This window comes from Camelus dromedarius, chromosome 12 (assembly GCF_036321535.1).
Source record: "Camelus dromedarius isolate mCamDro1 chromosome 12, mCamDro1.pat, whole genome shotgun sequence".
NCBI classification, from domain to species: Eukaryota; Metazoa; Chordata; class Mammalia; order Artiodactyla; family Camelidae; genus Camelus; species Camelus dromedarius.
The window spans coordinates 25,019,185-25,040,902 of NC_087447.1; the positions used below are offsets into that span (position 1 = coordinate 25,019,185).

At 35.4% G+C, this 21,718-nt stretch overlaps 1 protein-coding gene across 3 annotated transcripts in view; it reads right to left on the minus strand.

Moving 5' to 3' along the window:
* Window positions 1-21,718, minus strand: part of QSER1 (glutamine and serine rich 1) — a 65,071-nt gene that overhangs the window by 35,422 nt on the left and 7,931 nt on the right. For all 3 annotated transcript variants that reach the window (XR_010383368.1, XM_031459839.2, XM_011000501.3), the window contains exons 2-3: window positions 874-986; window positions 312-473 (exon numbers count right to left, since the gene is read on the minus strand). Coding sequence is in view for 2 of the 3 variants with exons in the window: in XM_031459839.2 (XP_031315699.2) it covers window positions 312-473; window positions 874-986 (275 nt within the window). In the remaining variant the exon portion in view is untranslated. The remainder of the gene's footprint in view (window positions 1-311; window positions 474-873; window positions 987-21,718) is intronic.

The following is a 21,718-nucleotide window of genomic DNA, read 5'->3' on the forward strand; positions in this document are numbered from 1 at the left end:
TCTCAAGTAAACAAGTAACTACTTAAACTGCCAGATTAAAAACTTTACATCTAGGATTTATCTTTAACAATTACCTACCTTCTTCAACTTGTTAGTTTTCATCAGAGTGCTAAAACCGAATTTCTGCTAGTAACAATTTCTTGAATTTTGTCCACCTTAAAATAGTGAAAAATTCTAGGTTTTAAAGTTCACTGGAAAATCAATAATTAATATCACTCTCAGCCATGCTACCATAATGACAAGACTATAAAAAGTGAATGTTTATCAGTATTTTCACAGGACTTAAAAAAATTCTGAAAACAAAGAATCACCTGTCTGCCAGGATGGGGCCCTGAATTGTGGTAAAAGAGTAGTTCCTGACGAAGCAGCCTGGGCAGTTCGGGATTCAACAGCAGAGAGAAAGTTCATCACTGAAGATTCTTTAGTGTTAGTGCTGGCACTGTTCACACTAGTATCAAATATTCCAGAAAGACCTACATTTGAAGATAAAATGTATCCCAAAGTAAAAATATATGTTAATATAAAAATGATATTCCTGATTCTACTTTAAAAAAGGAACCTCTGAAATTTGAGGCCAAAAGTTCTACAACTCTAAACTATTTTGAATAGCAAATAAACATTAATTTGCTAAAGCATGGTTATAATTTAAAATCTACAAAGATACATGAAAAAAAGATCTTCCTACTAATTAATAATACAGATATTCCCCATCAGTAAAAAAACAAAGCTTATAATCTCATTTTCATTTTAACATTGCTCATGGCACTATTATGTCCCACACACTTTCAATAACCCAATGTGTGAAAATTGATTTTCCTTCTTATTCACTAAATGTACCCAGATTCATGGCGTATTTCACAAGAGAATTTTTACCGGTTGGCTGAGGTGTGGTAGCATATCCAGGAAGCTGATGAGAGGCTGCAAAAGTCTGTCTCTGAAGGAGATCTGTTTCAGAGTGTGAGGGATGTCCTTCTTCATAGCTTAGACTAGAGGAGAATAAAAATAAGTGACAAAAAGCACACAGCTCAACCCACATGATCAAAAAATTTCTAGGAGAGTAATTATCAAAAGTAGTATAAGTCTGACTGAATTCCTGACCTACAGATCAAGAGATCAAACACAGTCTGACAATACTCTCAATGTAGGGGGGAAATTCTGAAGATATACTAGGAAGAAAAATGATACATAGTATTTTTCTTAATTCAACTTTACCTCCAACAAAGTCCTTCTACTGGGAGAGGTTACATGGTACAGTAGGAAGAGCAATATCCTGGAAAACAGGAGAGCTGAATTCACTGTCCAAGCTCTACTGCTGGCTTACCATGTGATTTCAGTAAGTGTCAGCTACTGTCAAACTAATTTCCTCACATGTGTGAATAAGGGACCTAAACAAGATCATCTCTAAGGCCCCTCTAATTCTAACATTCCCTGGAATATCAGATAATTCAAATAAATTGATAATTAATACTATTTCTCAGTAACTCTCCTGAGAAAATTTCAAGCTTATATATTTTGAGAGTAATTCAGAACAAGATATTTTTCTCCCCTTTCTGAGTATTTTAAACCTACAGAAAAATTGAAACAGTACAATGAATAACCTATATATCTGTCACTTAAAATTCAACAATTGTTAACATTTTGTTGTATTTATCTTTATACGCAGACATACACACGCTTTTCTTTGAAACTACTTGAAAATAACTTCCAGACATCATGAAACTGCATCCTTAAATAATCCATTTTTATTTCCTAGGAATAGGACATTCAGCTATATAATCAAATATCATTACTAGACTTGAAAAAACTTAACATTAAGTCATTATAGCATGTAATACAAAGGTCATATTCCAATTTCTCCAATTGTTGCGAAAATGTTTGAGATTTTAAAGCTCTTTCTTTGTAGGATGGAGCAAAATTCAAGAATTGTATTTGGTTATGTATGTTTACATTTAGAACAGTGCCTCTACTCTGCCCCTAATCCTAGATTCTTTTTGCCTTATTTTCATGACACAGACTTTTTATTTTGAGGAATTCAAGTCAGCTGAATGTAGGCTATCCAAAATTCTGGATTTGTCTGATTTCTTCATCAGATTTACATAAGTGATGTTTTATAACTTACTCCATTACATGAGGGCGCACATAATGTCAGTTTGTCTCATTATTGGTAATGCTAAAACTGAAGTAAAGGTACTATCTGCCAGGTCTCTCAATATAGTTATTTCTTCTCTTTGAAATTAGTATGCAACTGTGAGGTGTATTTTTAAGACAGTGTAAAGATCTTATCCCAAGAGCCAATGGTTTCAGACACCATGCATCCCAACCTTTATCTCAATGACCGCACTGCAGATTAGAAACAGCAGTTGTCTAATTACACCATTCTTTCAATATTTAAAAGTTATCATTGTTCTATAAAACAAAAATGAGGTTTTCCCTTTTCTCTCTCATCTATATAAATATATACTTACATAGAATATATACGATATATACTTATATATTTTAATATATTTTTTAAATGTGTATACATTATACTTTAAAAATATATATCTTGTGGACTCTTGATGTTCAGTTTGTCCCTTCCATCCTGTTTCCTTCTGACAGGTCCTCCAAGGTGCTCAGAAATCCTAACCTTCTAGCACAAAATGTTTCAGGTTCACCTTGTATTTTTACCCTGTACCAGACCTGAAATCAATCATTTCTACTAGGAACCCTTTTAGTGATGAATGGCATTTTCAAACCAAGAACTGGATGGCAGCTGTGTTCAATGCCTGAGGTGTCACTGCTTCTAGGCCCTTTCAATAGACAAAGTTTAAATACCTCTCTTTTGAAAAACATGAATTCATAATGACAACTCTAATTAAAATTCGTATAGTATTCCTCATTTTCCTCCATTTCACATGTGTATTTCCCTTTTCTACAGTCAGAACCCCAGTTCACAACTACATTAATGTTTGCTCATTGGCTCTATCCAAAAATACTGTAACATAACCTCTACCAAAAACAAAACTCCCAAGTAAAGTTAAGTATTACTTCACAGTACTTTCTGTCTCGAGATCATATCCCACAAAGTATATACAGCTAGAACATTGATTCAAGAATTAAGTAAATTATTTGTATAGCTATGTAATTAAATTAGACACAGGAGTTAGATTTTGTTTCAGTCTGAAGATTCAATTTTAGGATTAATTTAAAATCTATTTTAAACTGTATAAATTAAATTATTAAGGTATAATTTACATATAATAAAGTACATCAGTTTTAGTGTACAGTTCAATATATACACATTTTTGGATAAACGTATACAACAGTATAACTACAATCACAACCAATTTGCAGAACATTTCCATCACAACAAAAGGCTTCTTATGCCCATTTGCAGTCTGTATCTTTTATCTCACCCTTGACCCCAGAAGCCTAATGTTACTAAAATTTAGGCCTCCTTGTCCCAAAATTTCATATAAATGGAATCCCACAGTCTGCACTCCTTTGTGTCTGGCTTTTTTCCATTTCAGCATAATGTTTTTGAGATACACCCATGTTGTTACATATCTTTAAGTGGTTCATTCCTCTTCATGGAATTATATGACTATATCACAATTTTGTTTAGTCATTTACCTACAGTGAACATTTGGATTGGTTCTAGTTAGAGGCTACTATGAATAAACCTCCTATGAACATTTGTATACAAGTGTTTTTTTTGGGGGGAGGTGGTTAGGTTTTATTTATTTTTAATGGAGGTGCTGGGGTTTGAACCCAGGACCTTATGCAAGTCAGGCACATGCTCTACCATTTGAGCTAAACCTTCCCTTTTGTATACAAGTCTTCTGTGGACATATGTTTCCATTTCTCTAAGTTAAACGTCTAGTAGTGGAATTACTGGGTGATAAGGTAGGTGCAGGTACCATTTACATCAGTATCAGTAATTAACATTCCATTTTTGCTTTACATCCTTGTCACCACATGATCTTTTCAGTCTTCTAAATTTTAGCCATTCTAGGTAGGTAAAGTGGTATCCTGTGGTTTAATTTGCATCTCACTAATAAATAAACGATGAGGAGCAACTTTTCATGTGCTTATAGGCTATTCTTTTAGCTTCACTTGTGAAGTATGTTCAAATTTTTTGCCCTTAGAAAAAAAAAGTAGGTTGTTAGCAATCTTACTGGATTATGAGATGTTTTTTATATATATACTGGATCCACTTTTTTTTGTCAGATATAAGTACTGTGAATGTGTTCTTCCAGGCTGATGGCTTGCCTTTTCATTTTCTAGTGTCTTTAAAGTTTTAATCAATTTTATTGTGGTAAGAGCACTTAACATGAGATCTATGCACTCAACAAAGTATCTGATACAATATTGTTAACTACGTGCATTATGTTGTAGTAGATCTGGTCATGCAAGATGAAGAACTTACTCATCTTGATAAACTAAAACTTTTTATCTCCCCATTTCCTTCTTCCCCCAGCCCTTGGCAATCACCACTCTACCCTATGCTTCTGAGTTTGAATAACACGGTTTTAATTTTTGATCAGCCCGAATTATCACTATTTTTTTCTTTTATAGTTAGTGCTTTTAGAATCCTGTCACTAATACATTTGTATGTTTTCTTCTATTAGTTTCAAAGTTTTAGGTTTTATGTTTAGGTCCAGGAATCATTTTGAGATACTTTTTGTGTATGATGTGAAGTAAGGTTCATATTTTAACTCCTTTAAAAATTAAAGAAGTTATCAATAAAAGTCACCTTTTCTAGTGTACAGGTCAGTGAGTTTGGACAAATATGTGTAAACACTGCAAAAACTGAGAGAGAGAACAGTTTCACCACTACAAAAGACTTCCCATACCCCTCTGCAGTGAACCCCTCCCACCACCTCTACCCTCAGACAGACACTGACCTATTTTCTCTTCCTATAGTTTTTTTTTCCCCCAAAATGTCAAATAAGTAGAATCATTTAATATGTAGCCTTTTGTATCTGGCTTCTTTCACTTAGCTTAATGCCTCTGAGATTGACTGATGTCAGTAATTCATTACACTGTATTGTGGAGCAGCACTCCATTATGTACCAAAGTTTGGTGGTGGTTTTAATACATTCATCATTTGAAGGAACTTTGAGTTCTTTCCTGTTGGCAATTATGAATAAAGCTTCTATAAACATGTGCACAAGGTTTTGTCTGAACATAAGTTTTCATTTCACTTGAGTAAATACATAGGAGGGCGATGGCTGAGTTACACGGTAATGTATTCAACTTTAGAGAAACTGTTTGTTAAAGCAGCTCTACTTTTTTGCATTCCCACCAAAAATGTATGTCTGGTCTAGCTACTCTGCATCCTCACCAGCACTATGTATTATTAGTTTGTAGGTTGTTTCTTTTCCTTTTCTTTTAAAAAATTTCAGCCATTCTAATTGGTGTGCAGTGGTACCTCACTGCGGTTAATTTGCATTTTCTTAATTACTAATAATGTTGAGCACCATTTGTTTGTCTACCATGTAGAAATATTCTTTGGTAAAGTATCTACTCAAATCTTTTGCCGATTTTTTTATTGGGTTGTTTGCTTTCTTATCAATGAGTTTTAAGAGTTGCCTGTATATTCTGGAATCAAATCCTTGGTCAGAGACATGTTTTGCAAATATTTTCTCCCAGTCTGTGACCTCCATATTCCTAACAATGTATTCAGAAGAGCAGAACAATTTTTTATTTTATGAACTGTCCTTCTTATGTTATAGCTAAGAAATCTTTGCCTAATCCACTATCAAAGATTTCTTATGTTTTCTTCTAGAAGCTATTTTTTCCATTAAGGTCTATGATTCATTTGGAGTTCATTTTTTTGTAAACGGTGTGAGATAAGGCTTGGAATTCATTTTTTTTCAATTTGGATATGTAATTGTCCCAGTACTATATATCAGAAAGATTACTGTTTACCTATTGAACCAATATGAATCTATGACCAAAAAAAAAAAAAATCAACTAACAATATATTTGTGGTTCTCTTCTTAACTATTGTGTTACACTGATCAGTGTTTGTTCTTAGGCCACCAACACAGTCTGATAAACAATTCAGGTTGTACAAAACTTCTAATTTTGTTCTGTTTCAAAATTATTTTGGCTATACCAGTTATTCCCATATAAATTTTAGTCAGCTTGTCAGTTTCTACAAAAACAGCACAATGACTCTATATATCAACTAGGGAAAACAACCATAAAAGTATTGAGTCTTCTAATACGTGAGTACATTACATCTATTTATTTTGGTCTTTAATTTCTCTCAGCAATCTTTTATAGTGTTTAGTGTACAAGTTTTACAAGTATAAATCCCTAAAAGTATCTCATTCATGTTATTTTGTTCTAAATGTTTTTTTTTTAATGACAGCTTTATTGATACATAATTCACATACATAAAGGCCACCCTTTTAAAGTGTACAAATCAGAGCTCTTTTAGAATATTCAGGGGCTGTGCATTCATCACCATAATCCCATTTTAGAACATTTCATTGCCTCAAAAATAAAGCTGTACCCATATCCCCCTGTAGCCAGCCTCTGGCAATCACTAATCTTTCTGTCTCTATGGATTTGCCCACTCACAACATTTCATATAAATGGAATCATATTACATGTGGCCTTTTGTGACTGTTCTTTCACTTGGCATGTTTTCAAGGTTCATCCATGTTACAACATGGATATATCAGTACTTCATTCGATTTTATGATTGAATAATCTTCCATTGTACAGATGTACTCCATTTTGTTTAGCCATTCATCAACTGCTACACATTGGGCTGTTTCCACCTTTTGGCTATTATGAATTATGCTGTGATGAAAATTCACGTATAAGTTTTTATGTGGATGTGTATTTTTAATTCTCTTGGGTGAATACCTAGGAGTGAAATTGCTGGGTCTTATGGTATCTCCATATTTAACATTTTGAGGAATGGCCAACCGACATGGCTGCACCATTTTACATCACCAGTGTTTAATGGGTTACAATTTCTCAACATCTTTGCTGATACTTGTCATTGCCTGTGTTTTCATTTTTATTATAATAGCCATCCTGTAGGTGTGATGTGGTATCTCATTGTGGTTTTGATTTGCATTTACCTAATGATGTTGAGCATCTCTCTATTTTCTTCCTGACCAAACAAAAAGACAGAGGGGAAAAACCTTACATTTATAAGGATATGTCAAAGGGACAAAGAAGCAAATTTAAAGAGCTCCCAATGACCAAAGGTGAAACATTCTGAGCAAAAACATTAAGTAGTATATATCCATGAATCCATACTGATAAAATTAAATTATTAAATAAATAAATGGAGAAAACACAAATCTCCCTTGAAGAATTCTAAATAATTTATATAGAAACTCTACATTCAAGGTGGTGGACCCCTAACTCCCCATTCCTTAATGGGCTGCACACAGCAACTTTCTTCCAAAGAGGACAGTATCAAAAAGAGAAGAAAAAAAAAAAAAAAGAATAACTTTGCAGTGTAGAAACCTGACGAACACTACCTCAGCCAGGTGGAAGAGATCAGTATCAACAGTGGTAAATCATGTTAATAAGATGGACCGTTAATATGATGTGATGAAAATAACACTTTTTACCTCTGTAATCTCCCTCTGGAAAATCCGTTAACTCCAGCCTCTGATCATGAGAAAAAACATCAGGTAAATCCTGAGAGAAGGACATGCTACAAAATACTTGACCAGTACTGCTTGAAACTATAAAGGTCATCAAAAACAAGGAAAGCCCAAGAAACTGTCACAGCCAAGAGAAACTCTGGAACACAATAAACAAACATAAAGGGGGATCTCTGGAGAGACCAAAAAAAAATATATATTAAGTAAAAACTAAGGAAATTTGAATAACTATGGACTTTAGTTGAAAACAATGTATCAGTATCAGTTCATTACTTATAATAAAAGTACTGTAAGAATGTAAGAAGTTAACAATAGGGGAAACTGGGTGAGGGGGTATATGGGAACCCTGCACTATCTGCAAATCTAAAACGGCTCTCAAAAATACAGTCTACACTAAAAAAAAAAAAAAATCTGTAAGCTATGTTAAATCTGAAAAAACCCTCTTAAGAGTTAGAATAATGATCAAGGTAATTTGTAAATATCAGGAGGTTCTGGTGCTGGCTTTGTTTTGTCTTGTTTTTTTTATAAATCCATGCTAACTCCAATCATTTCTTTAACAGACATAACCCCTAATTGGTCTCTCTGCTTCTGCCCTAACCCTTCTCACCCCTCATTCTCAGCTCGAGGCACTCCCTTAAAAAGCGAAGTCATGACAGTTCTATTTTTGGTTTTTTTTGAGGAACCTCCATACAGTTTTCCATAGTGGGTGTATCAATTCATATTCCCAACAGTGCAAAAGGGTTCCCTTTTCTCCATATCCTTTCCAACACTTGTTATTTGTTGTCTTTTTGATAACAGCCTTTCTGACAGGTGTGAGATGATCTCACCGTGGTTTTGATTTGCATTTCCCTGATGATGAGTGATGCTGAACATCTTTTCATATGTCTGTTGGCCATCTATATATGTTCTTTGGGAAAATGTCTATTCAGGTCCTCTGCCCATTTTAAAAATCAAGTTGGTTGTTTTTTAAAATACTGAGTTACATGAGTTCTTTGTATATTTTAGATTTCAACCCCTTACCAATAGAATTTAAATTAAAAATTAAGTTAAAAAACAGAACTACCATACTATTCAGCAATTTCGCTTCTGGGTATTTTTCAAAAAAAAAAAAAAAACAGAACATTAATTCAAAAAGATGTATGTACCTCTGTGTTCACTGTAGCCTTATTTACAATAGCCAAGATAGGGAAGCAACCTAAGTGTCCATCAATAGATGACTGGATAAAGAAGATGTGGTGTGTGTGCACGTGTGGTATGTATAATGGAATATTGTATTCATTACATGTATATAATGGAATATTACTTATCCATAAAAAACAATGAAATCTCGCCATTTGCAACAACATGGATGGGCCTAGAGGGTATATGCTAAGTGAAATAAGTCAGAGAGACAAATACTGTATGATTTCACTTATACGTAGAATCTAAAATACAAAATAAATGAACATAGCAAAACAGAAACGGACTCACAGATACAGAGAATAAACAGGTAGGTGGGGGATGAGTGCAACAGGTAAGGGAGATCAAGAAGCACAAACTCCCAGTTACAAAAGAAATGAGCCACAGGGATGTAGTGTACAGCATGGGGAATATAGTCAATAATATTGCAATAATTTTGTATGGTGACAGATGGTAACTAGACTTATCATGGTGACCATTTTGCAATGTACATAAATACTGAATCACTATGTTGTTCACCTGGAACATAGTGTTGTACGTCAATTATGGATTTTTTTTTAACTAAAGCTAAATCATGAAACTTCTCTGCTCAAATCTTTCCAATGGCTCCCCATCTCACCCTTGTAAAAGCCCAAGTTGTTACAATAATCCTCAATGCACTAAGTGATCTAACTGCTGCCCCTTTAAATTACTCCAACTTTATGTATTTTCCACTCCAATCACACGAGTCTCCTGGCTCTTCCCTCAAACGTACGAAGCTGGTTCTCCCCTCACTTCCTCTGAGGTCGCTGCTCAAACTTCACCTCACTGAAGATTTCCCTGATCACCTCATATAAAATAACATCCTTCCTCTATCTTCTCTCCACATTGCCTAACCCTCTCTCCTTGCTTTATTTGTCTCCGTATCACTAATTAACACTTGACATAATTGACTAGTTTGCCCATTAGCCCCTGAAATGAACACTTCATGAGGACCAGAACTTTGCTTTCTTCACTGCTATATCCCCAGCACCCAGAATAGTATCTGGCATATTGTAGATACTCATAAATGTATAGGTATAATCTATGTTCAGTTTCAGAAGAGAAGCCACCTTTAAGTTACAGCTCAATCACCTCCCATGCAAATATGTACTGAGTACTTATTCTGATTGCCAGGCATCCTGATAAAGGTTGAGAACTCAAAAATGAAGGAATAAGCTAGAAGGACAGCCCTTTCTAAGAAAACTGAATATCCTGAGACTTCTATTAATTTTAGGCACTGTATGAGTTTTCAGTATAAGGCAGAGATCTAACTGGGCCACTGTTCAATGGATTTAATTACTGAAGCCCAAATTAAGAATGTTCTACACCATAAGTCGTAAAGGGAGCAATCCAGATAAACACCCTCTCAATAATCACATAAAATAAGTTTAAAAAAAAAAACTTATATATAAAGCATAATGGGATAAAGATTAAATGTGATAAAACAATTAGCTAAGTGAAGCAACACTAGTTCACTGAATTTTTTAAAAAACTAAAATTCTGTGCTTCCCTCAAATAATTAAACATAGTCACCACATGGCCCAGCAGTCCCACTTCTAGTTATATACTTAAGAGAACTGAAAATATGTATACACTTACACAAAAACTTGTACATGAATGTCCATAGAAATATTATCATAATAGTCAAAAGGTAGAAACAATACAAATACAACTAATAAATGGATAAACAAAATGTGATATAGCCAAACAGTAGAATATTGTTCAGCCTTAAAAAGAAATGAAATACTAAGACATGCTACACATGGACGAACCTGGAAAATACTATGCTAAGCGAAAGAAGCTAAACACAAAACACCACACATAGTATGACGCCATCCATTTCTGCGAAAGAAGCAAATCCCTGGAGACACAAAGCAGATTCCTGTGGTTGCTGGGGGCTAGGGAGAGGGCAGACTGGGAAAAGACTATTAATGAGTTATGTGTTTCCTCTTGGGTGATGGAAAATGTTCTAGAATTAGATAGTGGTGATAGTTACACGGTCTTGTGAATAGTCTAAAAACTACTGAATTGTAGAATTTAAAATGATTTGTGAATTATACCTCAGTAAAAATTATAACCATCCAAACTTAGTGATTATGGACAATTTTTCATGAAGTGTGCAATATCATCAAACAAGGCGGTTCTAGACAGATTAGCTGTCATGCATGTGTTTACGCTCCCTCCTATGGCTGGCCCATCTCCACATGTCATATAATAATGATTTTTTGGTTATTATTTGTATATAATATTTTTATGGTTTTAAAGTAAGTTTCAAAATTATCTGATGGTAACTGGCTTGTTGAGGTAATTTTTTTAAACAAAAGCCACATTTTTAAAAAAGATTTTATCCTGAAAAAAAAAGGAAGTCTCAAAACATTGGTCTTTGTTTCTAAGTCCTATACTTGAACCAATATAAAATCTCTTTCGAATAAAGAACCTTTATAAATAAATATAAATAATATAGGACCTCCTGTGGCACAGCTCCTCCTAGCCCCCAGGGCCTGGATGGATGGTCGGGAGAGAGAACCCTCCATGCTCCAAGCACTATAGGAGTTAAGGCCCAAGGAAGAGGGAGGAGCCAAAGGTAAGAGCCACAGCTGCGTCAGATTCCCAGCCGAGCATAAAACCTCCATCTTCCATCCCCTCCCCATACTCTCAAAGTGTGGTATAGACTCAGTCTTGGTGATAAGAAGGGTCAGAACTTTGAAGAGTATCATCTTCCTTCAATGGCTGTTACTTAAATTCCAAATTAAAAAACTGACATTTTCCATTAAAAACAAAAAGATCATTCAGTTACCACTCTCTACCCTTGTTTACTCTAAGTGTGAACATTCTTTCACTAAGCTGCTTTCCTAATTTTAGTTTAATTTGTTTAACAAAGAAAATTAAGTTTAAGGTAGGTAAGAAAGCTGTGACAAAAATCTCATCTAAAATGGCAATTTGTGCAGTGAAGATGGCATATGACCTTAAGAAAAACGCTTCTGAGTGTATTATTGAGAATAAACTATCTTAATGGCTTATAACCAGATTATTAATAACATGTACAAATCTTCTCCTTGGGTAGCATACTCTTATGTTCATAATACTTAAGAAATAAAACACATTCCAAGTTTTAAAATCAATTAGCAAAAGTTCCATGAAATATGTTAAATCCCAGGTAAACAAGTCAGAACTTGCACACAATAAGTTACTTAAGCACTGAATGAATGATTTGGCCTTAAGTAGTATTTTCTTCTCTGTGCTAAAGAACTAGGCCACTGAAAATACATACATTCTAAAATACAATAAAAAACAAATTTAGAAGTTATTATTTTTATCTTCGGTATATCAACTTTCCACAGTTGAGAAAGATAAGAAACTTGGATTGGAAGTTAGGAGGCCCAGATTGCAGTCCTGATTTTGCAAATAACGTGTTTCAAGACTTTCAGCAAAGCACATAATCTTGTAGAGCCCTAGTTTCCCTATTTATGCAGACTAGTGTTCTGTGTATTTCTAATATTCTGAGTTAAGCAAAATATTTTTACTTCCTCTATCACACAGTATTCTTTAGCATAAAATCTGCCTTCAAAATTGAGTACAATGATAACACTGAGTTCACTGAGTGAACTTTGCTTTGGATCTCTCTAGCATGTCCGTCCCCCTCATATCTAAATATTAAACAATATGAATCTTTATTTTTTTAACTAATTGTACTCTGAGAATTAAAAATGAAAAACCAGAAGCATAAGAATAATCAGCCCTTATTAAGGAATTATTTATTGTGAATTTGAAAAAATAAACAAATGAATGGTGAGACAACTATGTGACAGCTATATAAAGGCACAAGCTTTGCAAATAAGCCGCAGGATTCAAATCCAGTTCTGTACTTTACAAATTCTGCAACTTGAGGCTAACCATATAGTCCCTCTAGGTCTCAGTTTCCTCAATTGTAAAATATAGTGAATAATAATATGTACATTTTAAGGGTGTTGTGAGAGTAAATGATAAAGCATACATACAGCACTTAGCACAGTACTATGTTTGGCACACAAATCAATGCCATTATTATTGCACCTACAGGTGAAGTCCGCATTTATACAACTGACATTTATTGACTGCCAACTACTATGCTATGCACTAGAAGACACAGAAATAAAAAGGCATAAGTAAATAAATAAACAAACATTACACAGTATAAGAAGGCTTACCTCTAGGAAATGACAGCTGAGTACTGAAAAAAAGAGGAGAAATTATAGAAGGAAAGAAAAAGAAGAGTATTTCAGGAAGAGTTAATACCATATATAAAGACCTGGAAATGTAAATAAGATGGTACATTAGTAGACCTTTAACTAAATTCTTCATGGTTGTGCATGCAGTAACATGCATTAGAAATGGGGATATGAATCAGACAGGATCCAGATTATGGAAAATTATATGCCAAAATGAGAATCACACATTTTATCTTCAAGGGAATCAAGGGCCTCTAAAGAATTCTAACCAGCATTAAATGATTAAATGTGATTTTAGAAGAATGGTTTTAACCAGAGGTGTTCATCAGCGTCGTCTGCTGGGTTTTTTTAAACTATACACTCCCAGTTCTCACTTTCAGAAGTTCTGCATTAGTAGTTCTATGATGGGACCATGTAAGCCACTTTGAAAAAGCTCTTAAAGCAACTCTGCCATACACCAAGAGTAGAGAATCACTCTTAGAAGGATATCTGATAAGCACTGTGAGGAACACAGCAAGCCTAAAGCAGGAAGGCCAAGATCCTACTGCAGAAAACCAGGTAAAAAATTATAAGGACAGAACAGTGGCAACAGTTAGACATTTAAGAACTCTTACAGAATAGAACTGACAAGACTCAGCCCACAATGATTTGTGGGGGAAGACAGAGGAATCATGAATGTTAGGGAACCACTCATAAGGCTGAACAAATTTGGGAGAGTTTGATTTTGAATGCATCACATTTGAGGTGAGGTGTTCATAAGAGATAAAGTGGGAAATACCCAAAAGAGGGCTAGTGAACACCCCCACTCAGAACTCGGGAAAGAAAACTGAGCTGGAGATTAAAAATGGGGAATCATTACCACTTGGGTATTTCTGAAGTCATGAAAGTGGATGAAATTGCCTGAAGAGTGTCCTCCATGAGAGACGGGCTGAGGACAGAAGCTATTGGGACACTACTTCTGGAGGAGACAGCAATCAGCAAAACTTTCCGTGGAAAGGGGATATTAAGCTAACTCTGCGCCAAAGAGTTATGAGTTGCCTGAGGTGGGAAAGTTTGCTATGGGGAGTAGTGGAAGGAAAAAAGACCAACGTGAGTGTACTGAGGGAAGAGGACGGTGGCAGGAGAATGCATTCACCTGGAGAGGCAGAAGGCAAGAGGCAGACATAAAAACCCTGTGGGCACAATAAGGAGTTTGGATTCTATTCCATGTGCAATGGAAAACAACTGAAGAATTTTTAAGCAAGAAGAGTGATGAAATACACTTTTAAAAGGTGACTCTAGCTGTCATCTGCTACAAAACTTCCCTTAGTTTCCAAACTAAAATTGAAAGCAAAGGGAATCCTAAACTCAAATAGGTTTTTCAATGTCATTAACGACCCTCCGTACAAACATTACTATCTAAGTAGCTCCAAGTTTCACGAAATACTACTTTAAAAATAAGTATTAAGGCCAGAAACTAATACAACATTGCAAATCAACTATACTTTGATAAAAGAAAAAAAAAAGAAATACAAAGAGGGTTTACAAGTGTTTAGAAACATTTTTGGCTTTTAGTCTTACAAAGACTATTTTAAAAAAGAGTGTTAAGGGATGTAGTTTAATGAAGTTGACTACCAACTGCTGAGTAATTCTACAGTGATGTCCTCTAGTGTCAACAACGTGATGGTAAAAGATACTCCCCTTTCTTTTGAACACAACTTTACAGAAAATCACGTGAGAGGAGACAACTCTGGGTTAAAAATGGTGAACTTTTTAGGATATTAACGGCTATAATTTTAAAAATGGCTATAATCACAAGTGTTGACAAGGAGGTGAAGAAACTAGCACTCTTAAACATTGCTGGTGGGAATGTAAAATGGTGCAGCCACTTTAGAAAAGTCTGGCAGTTCCTCAAAATGTTAAACACCATTATCATATCACTCAACAATTCCACTCTTAGGGATCTACACAAGGAAAATGAAACACGTTTTCACACAAATATTTTCATGCAAGTGTTCACAGCAGCATTATTCAAAAGGGCCAAAAAAGTGAAGAAAAAAAAAACCCAAATGTCTATTAACTAGTGAATGGATAAACAAAATGAGCTGTATCTATACAAAGGTATATTGCTCCATTACGAGTATTTGTAAGTACTGATACATGCTACAACATGGGTGAATCTCAAAAACGTTATGCTTAGGCAAAGAAGCCAAACACAAAAGAACATATATTTTATGATTCCATTTATATGAAATGTCCAGAAAAGGCAAATCTATAGAGTCAGAGAATAGATAAATGGTTGCAAAGGACCAGGGGTGAGGATGGGGAGTGAGGTTTCTTTTGGGAATAATGAAATTGTTTGAAGATTAGATTGTGGTGACACTGTGGTGATGTATATATACTAAAATCACTGAATTGTACACTCAATATGGGAGAATTTTGTGGTATATAAATTAAGTTTCAATAAAGTTATTTTAAAAAAAAGGACTGGAGGAGTCAAATGGCCTGGATTCATTATCTCTAAGGGGATCTCTGGCAATTTATAGCTTCTTTGGGCCTTAACTTGCTCAATTTTTAAGCCTACCTCAGAGCACAGGTAACTACTACACACTGCATCACCGCGGCTCTCCAGGCACCATGAGAGGTAGCTCCTGAAGGAGATCAGAAGGCAGAAGAGAGGAGCCCGAGTACTGTTGTCCACTCCCTCCCTGCTTCCCAACCAAGGTTCCAGCTATGCTACATCTCTCCACAACTACACCTCCTTCTGGGCTCCAGTAATTGTTGCCCCATCACAGGCCTAGAAATGGCTTCACACTGCTGCTACCTACTCAGTGTCTAAATATCCCTGCTTGGTTCCCTTAACACTGCCCCCAGCAATAAAGTTAAGTCCTCCACTAAAGTGGCCTCAGATGAATCATCTGAGTGAAATTCCATTTCATGCAGGGCTCCCAACTAATCATTGGTGTAAAGGAGGTACAACTGATACTTCATACCAACAAGTTATTGTTAAATCAAGTATGATTTCTTGAGATAAGTAGATTTAATTTTATATACATCATTAATGACCTATCATTAATGATCTTTACCAAAAAAAAAACCCACCTCATTTTGTATAAATGATACATTTAAATATACATTAAAAATACAAGTGGTTAAACAGAAGGTGTCTCTGTTTTCACTAAGGTGAAATGAACAGTATGGTATTCCTGCCTAGTGAAGCAGTAGAACATAATCAAAAACCAATCTTGAATTCCAAACATTACCTACAACAAAGGGACAGATTTGTAACAGATGCCCCCCAAAACACAATGCCAAACTCAAGGCCACTCAGAGTTTCCGTCTGTCGTTTTGTCGGAAAATAAATGAAATGTGATGGTGACATGGCATATGCTTGGCTATATCCATGATAACAAGAGTCACCAAGACCTGGATTGGACACAATTCCAAAATCCCATTTCATCATCTTCCTTTTTTATTTCTGCCATTGCCTGCACCACTGACCTTTCCTTTGAACAAAGAAAAAAATTTCAGGTACAACTTTTCCCATCCCCAATATTTTTCTATAACACTTTTCTTTTGAAAAAAAAAAATACATCTGTCAAAGCAAATTATTCTGTGATTTGAATTGCCTCAAAGTATTAACTATCTGTAATGTCCAGATATTAACATTCATTTAAGAGGTAAACAAAATGGTCATGTGGGTCCTGGATGATTACCTCTGATTTCAGGCTATGAAGAGATTATAAAAAAATGAACTAGTAGAGAGCTGGTTACTTCTCACAATAACACAGCAGAGTTCATATTTCCATGATTCAAATGCATAGATGCTATGAAACATTTTAATTTCTTCAATGTATCTTAGTTTTATGGCCCAGGCTTTCCCATACCAAATTAAGTTTCCTTTTTTTTAAAAAACTTTTTTTTCAGTTTTTTTTTTTGGAGGAGGGAGGGGGAGGTAACTAGGCTTATTTATTTACTTATTTTTGGAGGAGGTACTGGGGATTGAACCCAGGACCTCATGAATGCTAAGCATTTGCTCTACCACTTGAACTATATCCTCCTTCCCTAAATTTCCTCTGTATTTGAGAAATTAGTAGAGTTGAATATTTAGCCATCACAATTTTGTTAACTAATGTTAATATGGTCTAGGATTTCTGCCATTAGGTAAGGAAAGTCTGTCCAAAGATACACATTTATAACAATAATAAACATTTGTGCACTAGTTTTATAGATAAACATCTATACATCTTTAGTTTAATATAAGAACAACATTTTAGAGGGGAAACGATTTTCAGGTGAATCAAAATCCGAAGTTTGAATATTCATTTTGATACTCATTGTACTATTTCTTCTTTCCCTACAAATTCGAATAAAAATTAGAAATTTTTCAGATGCTCGAAAGGTCTTCCTAAGGAAATTCCCAGAAATCTGTAAGCCCATTAACCAAAGACTTATAATAAAACCAATAGTATTTTATATGATTGTAATTGTACTATATTATTTATACTAAGATTGATTTCAGATACCAAAGCAGGTAGGACATCTTTAGACTGCCTTAAAATATCCCACATATTGTGGTCATGTTGAAAAAAATTTTCAAGTCTTTATCTTTCAGAGACATACTATGGTTGAAATTGACACATACATGGTCTGAAATTTGCTTTGAATTAAAACAAAGCAAATACAAAGTAGGGAGAGAAAAGGGGACATATATGAAACAAGACTGACCACATGCTAAAATTGTTGAAGCTGGTTAATGGATACATAGGGATTCATTGTATATTCCCTCTAAATGTGTTTGATTTGAAATTTTCCATAATAAAAATGTTGCTGTTATATGCACTAGAGAAAATCAACTTCTAGGTGGCTAGTTCATGTTCTAGATTTCTGGTAGAGGAAGAAATTATAACAAACATTAGAGAAAAGGCATATATTTTGAAACAACAGTTAAAGATTTCATAAAACATATTCAAATGTCATAATTTACAAGTTAAAGGATCTTAAAATTTCTTAATAAACATGTCTGTTAAGCATGAACAACAGACATACTCACTCCAAAATACACTTTATGAAGATGATGCTAAAATGTCCATAATAAGGTACACAGTGTTAATTAGCTGATATAGTAGATTAGCTTTTAATAGCAAGTCTGGAACCATCATCTTCTATGCTATATTAAAATATATGATAAAGAGGATCAGATTGAAGCCAAATTTACTCTTGTTAAAAAAAAAAGTAATACAAAGATATTAACTAACAGCAAAAGATCATCTCTAGTTTTGTTTTTTTGTTTGTTTTTTTGTATAGCCACAGTTCTACTTAAAACCTCATCCTTTCCAATGGTTCACACTTTTATTTTGGCATTATTCCACTAGACCCTTTGTGGATTTGGCCAAATCAAACTCTGACTTCAACAGTTAAATGTCTAAGTGGGGATAGTACCAGCTGCTTACCAGATTAATATTCATTTTGCAGTTTGCTCAATATGAGAAATGTTTTAAAATGTTAAGCTAACTTAAGCAGATCCAAGCAAAAGTATTTTAGCTTATCCACATTTTTGTGTTTGCCATGCTTCATTGGGTCAGACAAATCTGATCTCAAGTAACTTAAATAGGATCAGTGATCACACAGTAATGAGAATGATGGCATTAAATCATATGAAAATTTCATTATTTTATGGTTAGTTATATTCTATAAATGCCTACAGTCCTATCCACATAGAACAAACTACCTGGTCAGGATTTCTAAAGAAACTTACGGAGGCCAAATTTAAACTCCAAAATATTAGATAAGAAGTCAAAGCAGAATATGCTCCAGCATTAAATATATTCTTTATTAAATCATTATCTATTGAATACTTACTATGACAGATAGAGATATGGGGGGGGCAGGGGGGAGGACCAAACAGCTCAAGCCGGACTGTCAAACACCCAAGGGTTAATGGACAGGGACCAACAATAAACAAGAACAGAGAAATATTTAGTATCAAGGATTGACAAGTGTTATCAAGAACCTTAAAGCAGGGTACTGGACAATATAATGAGGGTCAGGGGTACCCCTACTGAGGGTACTCAGGAGAGGTCTCTCTAACAATGTGACATTCTGAACTGAATGAAGTGAGGGAGAAAGCCATGGAGATTATCAGAGGGAAGAGTGGTCCTAGTGAGGAAACAGCCCAAAGACCCTGAGATAAGAGCATTCCTGCTGCTGTTCAGGGAACAATGGGAAAATGGCGTGTTTCACTCAGAGATAAAAGAGACAGAGAGCAAGGGAGAATCTGTGGTATGGTTGTAGAAAAAAAGTGAAAGAAAAACGAGTGGATATGCTAAAGCCAGGCCCATGTCCCCCCATTTCCCTCTTCATATTATACAGTATCTCCACATATATTTGAATACAGCTGGCATGGTGATTAACAAATGTTTACTACTGACCAAACAGAAAAGAGAACTGACTGCAAAAAGGCCTAGACTGGAAAGGCCTGGCTGGTTCGGTCCAAGTGAAGATTCAGAAACTGTGTATTAGCAGCAGCCCGAAACAAGTCATCTAGCATGTTCCTAAAATTTAAAACAGCAGTAGCAGCAACAAAGGATAAACATTTAATAAAGAAGTAAGATTTTTTTGTAAGCAAGTTTAGCAAAGGAGTAGGCTCTTTTTCCCTTTATTTGTTTTATGAGGGGGGAAGTAATTAGGTTTATTTATTTATTTATATTTGGAGGAGGTACTGGGGATTGAATCCAGGACCTTGTGATGCTAAGCACGCACTCTACCACGTGAGCTACACTCTACCCCCCATTTTTTAAAAATAAAACTTGTAGTCTCATTTGAATTGCTGGGGGGGGGGATCCCTTACTGAAGTACCATTTCTCAAGTAAAACACTTCTCTTTTGAAAAGACTGCCACAGCCAAGTCTTTGTTCCAATAACACTATTTCAATTAGCCTGCCCAGTCCATGCTATTTGCATCTGCAGTGCCTCCCCATCAACCTTCCATACTTCGTAATCTTGCTTTTTCCCCCTCATATCACTTCCCAATATACTGGATAATTTACAGGATCATGTTTATTAATTATTATCTGTCTCACTCCACTTACCCAGTGTAAATTTCACCAGGGCAGGGATCTTGGTTTTGTTTGCTGATGTATCCCAAGCTCCTAAAGCAGTGTTTAATATGAGAGTTGTTCAGTAAACATCTGTAAGATTTCCATAACCTTATGGCAACCATTCAATATGGTATAAACTCAGGTTCCCAAGTTTTCCCCAAAACCTTTTCAGTGAAAGTATGGTCTGGGAAAATAATTATAATTTTTAAAATAATTGAGAAAAGTATTGTTTTCCAGCATAAATGTTAATGCCCAAGAGACCCAACATCCTTCTTAAAAGTCTCCCATTACTAAAGCCTCTGACTTTTTTTCACTTGCCAATACTACTTCATCCTAAACCCACACACCCAAAAAGTTTTCCCTGAGAGCCAGAACACCTTGACTACCAGCCCAGTCTCTAAAGTTGTACTTCATGTGTTCAAATCCTGCCTCTGCCCTTGACCAGCAGTGACCTTGAACAAGTAACTAACAGCTCTCTGCTTGAGTTTCCTTCTCTGTGAACCAGCTAACAACAGCAGCCACCTCACAGAGTTGTGAGAATTAAATGAGAACACGCAGGTACTGTCAGACCAATGAGTGGCACATGGCAGCCATTCAGGGCCTGCTAGTTATCGCCAAGAGCTGAGGCTCAGGTCTCAGCCCACTACCCTTCATTCCCAGAAACCTTAATCTCTGAGGTTCCATGCTTGTCTCTATACAGATGTCTATTCAGACTCCATACGTTCGCCTTTCTGGCCTTGTCAGCTGAGGACAAATAACTTAAAGAACATAAAAGTGCTGTAATAAAGAAAATTTGATGAGGCTACTTCGGATTTGGTGGTCAGGGAAGACTTTTGTGGAGAGATCACTTTTAAGAAGAGATAACATGGAGAGGGTGGTAAGATGACAAACAGCATTAGCATCACCTAAAAGAACTAGTTAGAAATGCACATTATTGGGCTCCACCTCAGGCCTAGTGATTCAGAAACTCTGGGGTTAGGCCCAGCAACCTGTGTTTCAACAAGTCCTCTGGTGATTCTGAAGGACTCTTAAATTCTTAACAACCACTGATTTAGGGTAAGATCATGTCAGAGCAGGGAATTAACAGACTTGTTTCAGCCTTAGGACATTTGCATGTGCTCTTTCCTCAGCTCTCAGGGAAATGCTACTTCTTTAAGCAGGAAACGTTCTTGTTTTTTTTTTTTGCTTTCTGACTTCCATTCCTTTCCCAAGAATGTGAGCTTCACAAGAACAGATGTTGTCTGTCTTAATTACCACTGAACCCCTATTGCCTAGAATATTGCATGGAATATTCGTTGACTAAAATGAATGAACATTAATATTTTTCACTGCATCATTCTCATCAGAAAAAAAGGTCAGCAATATTTCCCTTTTTCTTACTTTTTAACATGTACTCTGCCAACAGTCTCAGGCAATTTGATCTTTAATGACTCTCACATCCAAAGGAATCTTCCTTTCTATATCAATGTCAGCTCCAACCTCCTATCCCCTCTGTGATGATTAATTTCATGTGTCAACTTGACTGGCCATGGAGAGCCCAGATTAACCATCATTTCTGGGTGTGTCTGCGACGGTATTTCTGGATGAGATTAGCATTTGAATCAGCGAAC